The 7,773-nt window shown below is 46.7% G+C and overlaps 1 protein-coding gene across 1 annotated transcript; it reads left to right on the forward strand.

The window, feature by feature from the left end:
• Nucleotides 1–347: 347 nt before the first annotated feature.
• On the forward strand, nucleotides 348–1,958 carry GPR88 (G protein-coupled receptor 88; the record flags this gene model as incomplete). The annotated part of the gene is made up of 2 exons (XM_082613877.1): nucleotides 348–386; nucleotides 736–1,958. The coding sequence occupies exon 2, from the start codon at nucleotides 810–812 to the stop codon at nucleotides 1,956–1,958; it is 1,149 nt and encodes a 382-aa protein (XP_082470003.1). The 5' UTR covers nucleotides 348–386; nucleotides 736–809.
• Between the last annotated feature and the right edge of the window lie 5,815 nt (nucleotides 1,959–7,773).

A 7,773-nucleotide genomic window follows, 5' to 3' on the forward strand; every position in this document is an offset into this window, starting at 1 on the left:
AAGAGCGCTTCGAGTGGGTTCCCCTCATCAGCCACCACTCTTGCTTCTGAGCACGGGGTGCTTGCTCTCCTCTTGAGCTGAGCTTCTGCTTTTGCAGCCAAGCATCCTTGCTGCCGCCGCCTGACTACCTGCCCACCTGCCTGGGTTTGCAGCCTGCCACTTCACTTTCTCCAGCCCTGCTGCCAGCTGAGAAGTCTCCCTGCAGCTGCTGGTTTCTGCCTAGGGCCATGTGTGTGGAGGCTGCATTGGAGAAGGAGGCACTTGGCTCCTGGCACTGATCCCAGATGAGCTTCTCCTATTGATTTCGGGAACACAGATGCTGCTGCTGAGGAGGTATTTCCTGGCATCCCTCCCTCTGCTACTGCCAGCTAAGGACCAGCCCAAAAGTAAGATGCCCCCAACCCCTTTCCCCTGGTATTTTTCCCAGGTGGGATATCTCTGCTTTCTCCTGGAAAATGGGGGCTCCATCTGCCATTCCCGTGTGTGTGTCTATGTGTGTGTTTAGGGGGAGAAGAGGAAACTGTTCTCTGTATTGCTCTGTCCTAGGGCTTCCCTGGTGCTTGCTGAATGTAAAGAGGCCCTTCACCTGGCACTAGAGACATTTCCCAGGCAGGCACCTGTCGTTTGCCACCCCCGTTCTCCTAGAGCTCCCTCTCTCCCCCTCCCCCAGCCCATTATTCTGCTTCAGCCTTTTGTGTCGGTGGCAGAGGGCTGAAGGGATGTCTCTACCCTCTCTGCAGGCGGGTGTCAGGATGCGCCGCGCTGCGAGAAGCCGACGCTAACCAGAGAGGTGTGAAGAGTTGGCCAGAATGACCAACTCTTCCACGTCCACTTCCTCCGCCACCGGGGGATCGCTGTTGCTGCTCTGCGAGGAAGAGGAGTCGTGGGCGGGCCGGCGCATCCCCGTGTCCCTCCTGTACTCAGGCCTGGCCATCGGGGGCACGCTGGCCAACGGCATGGTCATCTATCTCGTGTCGTCCTTCCGAAAGCTGCAGACTACCAGCAACGCCTTCATCGTGAACGGCTGTGCCGCCGACCTCAGCGTCTGCGCCCTCTGGATGCCGCAGGAGGCGGTGCTCGGGCTCCTGCCCGCTGGCTCCGCGGAGCCCCCGGGGGACTGGGACGGCGCCGGGGGGAGCTACCGCCTGCTGCGGGGCGGGCTGCTGGGCCTCGGGCTCACCGTGTCCCTCTTGTCTCACTGCCTGGTGGCCCTGAACCGCTATCTGCTCATCACCCGGGCGCCCGCCACCTACCAGGCGCTGTACCAGCGGCGCCACACGGCGGGCATGCTGGCACTGTCCTGGGCACTCGCCCTGGGCCTCGTGCTGCTGCTCCCGCCCTGGACGCCGCGTCCCGGCGCCGCGCCCCCGCGAGTCCACTACCCGGCGCTGCTGGCCGCCGCGGCGCTGCTGGCGCAGACGGCGCTGCTGCTGCACTGCTACCTGGGCATCGTGCGCCGCGTGCGCGTCAGCGTCAAGCGGGTCAGCGTCCTCAACTTCCACCTGCTGCACCAGCTGCCCGGCTGCGCCGCCGCCGCCGCCTTCCCGGGCGCCCCTCACGCGCCAGGCCCGGGTGGTGCCGCGCACCCGGCTCAGGCCCAGCCCCTGCCCCCAGCGCTGCACCCGCGGCGGGCGCAGCGGCGTCTCAGCGGCCTGTCGGTGCTGCTGCTCTGCTGCGTCTTCTTGCTGGCCACGCAGCCGCTGGTGTGGGTGAGCCTGGCCAGCGGCTTCTCGCTGCCCGTGCCCTGGGGTGTACAGGCGGCCAGCTGGCTCCTGTGCTGCGCTCTGTCCGCGCTCAACCCTCTGCTCTACACGTGGAGGAACGAGGAGTTCCGCCGCTCCGTGCGCTCCGTCCTGCCCGGCGTCGGCGACGCGGCGGCCGCTGCCGCCGCCGCCACGGCTATGCCTGCGGTGTCCCAGGCACAGCTGGGCACTCGCGCCGCAGGCCAGCACTGGTGACCCGGGCAGGGCAGGCGGGAAGCGGAGATTCGCAGCTTCCATTGCTCTTGGGCACCACCGCCTCCTGATCTTGGAAAGCATCCCCTGCCTGAACGAAGACTCCTGCGGGTGAAGCTCAATAATATATCGGTGCGAAGATTTCGTCTTCGACCCCAGTGGGATACCTGAACCGAGGTTTCCATATACATGGGGTCCGCGAAGTCATTTTCGACGGCCACCTGATTTTTACCCTTTGTTTGCGTGTTTTGGAGAAATCCTAAAGTCAGAACACCGGGAAACTTCAGGAACTTGCACACTGACATTTTGAAAGAACCGGTTAATTTCTTTCAACACTGTTTTGGAAAAACAGCTTTGATAACATAACTACCATTCCCACCTTCATCATCTTATAATATATATGAAGTGCGTTGAGTGTGCATGAGCCAAAGGAAATAATATTGAAGGAAATAATATTTATGAAGCATTTTAGAAAGTAACCTACCTTCGATGATGCTTCTGCTATAATTTAGCCTTTGTATATTAACCTGAAGAATGAAGCCACAGATGTGCACACCAGTATGAGTTGCCATTAAGACCTTAAGCCCTTTATTTTTAAAAGGGTTTTTATAAAGTAAAATCATTCCCGAATGAGATAGCATCTTAGCCAGTGAGGGGGAAAACCCCAGATTTATTATTTTACACCCCCACCCCCTTTGCACTTCTAAGACTGAAAATCGGCATTGAGTGTTAAAGTGACAGATTTCCATTGTGCTGATTGATGGTCTGAGCCAGCTAAGGAATTTTGGAAAACATAAGGGGGCTATCTATTTTAGGTACCACTTTCAGGTTTTCTATAGCATGCACATTAGTTGCTACCCTCATTTTGTCATCAATTTACCTGCCTTATGAGTGTGATTGCAGCTGTGAACATTCTGTACTCTAATGGTTGCTAAGGAGAATAAGTCCTTCTGTTTTCTCGTTAACATTTAAAATATCTCAATGCACATGATATAATTAAACACTAATAATACCATGACTGCATAGCTAATATTAACCTCTATTGCATGCTCTCCTAGATGCTAGAACTTATTGGGCATGTGGTACTAAAACAACACCCATTTGACAAGGACATTTTACTTCTTCCACACACCAGAAGAAGTGGCCATCAATTATTTGAAAAGAGACACAGAGACACCTCTGGCTACCTAGAGTTCTTCTTGTCTTGACCCAATTTATGAGAAGACTCCTAGGTGGGACTTTATCTTACAAATGAACCACAGTCAAGATGGATCAATAATATGCTTTGGCTCTGCAAAGCCAACTGTGCTCTTTTTAGAGTTTAGACAAGTCACACATTAGAAAGTAACAGTGTTTTTTATGTATTACCATGACACTTACCATTAATATCATATCTGTTAAAGAAGGTGTAATAAACTCGGTTATATAAAATGAACAGTTCAAATGGGAATCTGTTCTAAAACATATGATTTGAGGCTTGCCATTTTCATCTCTGGTTTACTAAATTTATTTAGAAATATTTGAAATGCAAAATTGTGTGAAATCACTTTAGAAAATAAAAATGAGAGTAAAGTAATAAGATACTCAGCTATCAGCAATTCTGACTGTTCACTACATCAAATCTGGGGCTGAACAGCCTCAATTAACTGTGTAATTCAGGAACCATAACAGCTTGCTTTGTTGGCCTCCTGGACATTTGTAAGCCAGGATAGTGGGAACACTTGTGCGTTTGAATAATTATGGGAGTTGCAGGAAACTTTGACATGTTTGTAGAAAAACAAAACAAAACAAATGTGTTTATTACCAATAATAGATCAGCAGTCATTTTATTAATCTATCCCCTTTGTGCATGCACCATTTCTCTCTTACTAAGGTTTCATCTGTTCCCATTTTTCTTGATTCAAATATTTAATTAAAGTTCAGACAACTATTCCTCCGAGTTTTTTTCTTCGGTCTCTGATCTTCTTGCATACCTCATCGAGAACGCTGAAGCAGATGACACTGTATCCCAAAGCATTGGTGATGAAAGTAATTTCTTTGTTCTGGCTTTATTTAATTTTACTTTTAGTTTCTAAAATTATTTCTACCTTTTATAACTAAATAGGATCCATATGACAGCATTGAAAAGAAATAGGTGTAATTTCCTTTTTGTAAGTATAACTGATTCGGGAAATAGGCTGCAACAACAGAGAGCTGAATTTTTTTGGGGGGCATGCTGGGGGACGCTTGTCTAAACCTCTATCAAAAAGGTCTTCTTTTAATTAGGCCTTTATCCATGTTTCTCACTGTGGATGCTACTAATGATTTTTCCCACTGTTCCTATAAACGGTTGCCAAGCCTATAAACTTAGCTTTTCATGTATCTGATACATTGCAGTGTTTCTGGCTAACACTGAGAACACCTTATGTTGGTTCAGTGCCATGTGGGAGACCTACTTCAGGTTGTATTTACTGGTAATTAACTCCACAGGACTGATTCACTTTTAATTTCGAAGTAGCAATGATGTGTCTAAAAATGCCTTACTCGGGCAATAGCTGGGAGTTGGAGTTACCGCTTTTACAGATTAAGTTAATGAAGATTGTGTTCCTATTTAAATGAAACTACACATTATCCACTCAAGAATGAAAAATCCTAATTGCTGTTTTGGGCTGCCCTACTTTGCCTTTTCTACTTTTTGTCTTTAGGTATATGCCTGTTAAGACATATAGCACACTCTTCCCCTGCACCATCCTTGTACTTTAATGGCTAAATTCTAGGATGTGATAGTTAGTACTTGTAGCACTTTCCTTCTTCCAAAACGAAATATGTGCTTAAACAGTAATTCTGTTTTGTACACAGGTACAGAAGCATCCACAGGTTTGTTTGTTTTGTTTTGTTTTTTTAAACACTATAGGGTTTTGACTCTCTAATAGAGAAAGCCCTTGAAAAGATCTGCTTACCAAGGAAATGTTGGTCCGCCCTGGCCTCCTGGTTTAACGCAACTCTGTTCTTCTGATGACAACTGTATTGGCCAACTTCCTTGTTTCACGTGTGACCTTTTATTCCATTCTTCCAGGTAGTCAGACACTGCTCATCTGGGTCTTTGGCAGTCCTAGGGGCTGACCTGACAAAGGGCATCAGTAGCATAAATTTAAACTCAAGAACGTTGAGGAAAATTATAGACGTTCCTCACTTTTAAAGCGCCGCCCTTATTGTCTGGGGGCATGGGGGCAAGAATGGATCTCCGGACGAGAGCTCTTGGTCTGCAGAAACAAGGCCTTTCTTTCTGCCTCTCCTCTCGCAGTCAGCGTGCTGAGGGGCCTCCACATGTGTGCGTGGACTCAGCCCACAGGTCCAAGCCCTGCCCACATCCACCTCTCAACCAGTCACCTTGCCAGTGCCTAGTGGTGCACATACAGGGTAGAGCATGTCCTGGTAGTGACCTCAAGCCATTTAGGCAGGGAATTCCGGGGGTCCAGGAACCAGGCCTGTTGAAGGAGGCACAGACTTTGGATTTGCACATTTCCTTGGGACCCCTTTCTGTGTGGGCAGGGGAGACGCCAGAGGCAGGTGGGAGCAGGCCCTTTGAAGCATGAGACACAGCTTGGGACCCCAGTATCTCCAACCTAAGGGAAATGCTGCTTTCACATGGGTCCTCCTTGGGTATCCTTTCCTAACTCTTCCCACCTGCAGGGACTCCTTAAACAGGCGCCACACATAGAGTTTCCCCAGATGCTTAATCACATCAGGCCTAGTGCTGTAGGTAAGGAGGATAGTGGGGAGGAAGTGGGAAGGGTGTAGATGAAAGAAGGGAGGTCAGATATCGAAGGTTATTGAAGAGGAACAATGGGTACATGGGATGTATTGCACAGTTCACTTGTACATATCTTTGAAATTTTTCGTAATGAAAAGTTAAAAAAAGTGAAGTCAAACTTGAAAAAAAAAAAGAAGGAAGGGAGGAGAGAAGGAAGGAAGGAAAGAAGGAAGAGAAAAAGTAAAGGAAAAAAACGTAATTAATGTGCCTAAGGCCACGTGGCAACTTAAATGGTGGCGCTGGGATTCAAACCTTTGTCTGACTCCAGAGCATGAGATGGTAACTACTGTACTGTAGGACAAAATCGGAGTTTTTAGTTAAGTGTGGAATTCCCTCCATGACGGGACCGTTCCCTAATTTCCCCAATCTCTCTCTCCCCTACTTGCATCCTTCGCTATAGCCTAGTTGGTCTCTACACTGCCTTCTAAACATGGCCCATGTTCTGTGTCTGTAACTTGTTCATTCAAGGACCTTCCTGGAGTCCCCTCGTGTCTCATCGCTTACCCAACCCTCATCCTTCCTTCCAGGGAGGCTCACTTTGTTTCTCCCCCGCTCATCAGAGCTCCCCCAGCCATAAGCTCTGCCCCAACAGAACTGCCCCTCTTTTAAAAAAATTTTTATTATTAGTTTCTGCTTTATAACAAAGTGAATCAGTCATACATATACATCTGTTCCCACATCCCTTCCCTCTTGCGGATCCCTCCCTCCCTCCCACCCTCCCTATCCCACCCCTCCAGGCGGTCACAAAGCACCCAGCTGATCTCCCTGTGCTATGCAGCTGCTTCCCACTATCTATCTACCTTACGTTTGGTACTGTATATATGTCCATGCCTCTCTCTCGCTTTGTCACAGCTTACCCTTCCCCCTCCCCATATCCTCAAGTCCATTCTCAAGTAGGTCTGAGAACTGCACCTCTTTGATCGTACCACATATTCCCTTGTATTGCCTCTGTTTTACTGTGTGTGTCATCTTCAAAACTATACAGGAAAGATTTTTTTGATTTATTTTTCATTTCTTTATTTTTGTAGAGCAAATACGGCCTTTTATCTTTTAGTAACCAGTTACCTGAAATATACTAAGTAATTAATATATGTTTATAGTTGAAGACAGTAATTTTGAGAGAAAAAAGATTTGATCCTTTCCTTGCACATATATTTTCCTCTTAATGAAACAGACTGAGAATAAATCCTATCTCCCAACTCATATCTTGACAAAGGATATCCCAGAGTAATAATGCATGGGATTATGAGCCATGTGTATAAATCACATGCTGACATTTGGGGGAGATTTATATTATCCAAGCTCTGTTCACACTGACAAAAGCAACAATAAGTTTCAGTCCTAAATACTACTTTAAATTCAAGGTCAAATTACTGAACATATATTCAGTAATTACACATATACTTTTCTGCTCAGGGTCTTGCATAGTAAAGCTGTGTGTTTTTGATTTCTAAAAGCCTTAAATATTGCTAATCAATGGTCATGCAATTTTGCTAAAATCCTGGGAGGAACCACTGTGGGAATGTCTTTACTTTGTGTCAGTTCACTGGATGGTAGCCCTGAAGATCAGCTAGCCAGCCCAGCCCCCTGCTATTTTTATTCAACAGAAAGTGCTTTAGTTTTTAATCTTTCCTGGTATAAATTAGGCCCACTTCCCATTTTTCATTTCTCATGTAGTAGATAAGTACGTAACCTCCTTTGTGTAGTAATGCTATAGTGGATACTCTGCTTTTAGCCAAATGAAAGTTCTATGAAATGTTGGCATCGTTGAATTCTGATATTACTACAAAAAAATCTGACCTTATAAAAGTTTTATTTCTTGAAAATAAAGTGTGTTTTTCTATGTGCAGATTAATGTCTGTTTTCATAGCAAATTTGTAAAATATAGAAGCGTAGAAGAAATTATATCATTCATTACCACTCTTAGCATTTTATTGTACTCATCTACTTTTAAAATTTTCTTTTCCTATGTATATTTGATTGTACATAATTATAGCCAGAAAGTATATATTGACATGCATTTAT

Source organism: Mesoplodon mirus, assembly GCF_964341445.2.
Source record: "Mesoplodon mirus genome assembly, chromosome: 3".
Lineage (NCBI taxonomy): Eukaryota > Metazoa > Chordata > Mammalia > Artiodactyla > Ziphiidae > Mesoplodon > Mesoplodon mirus.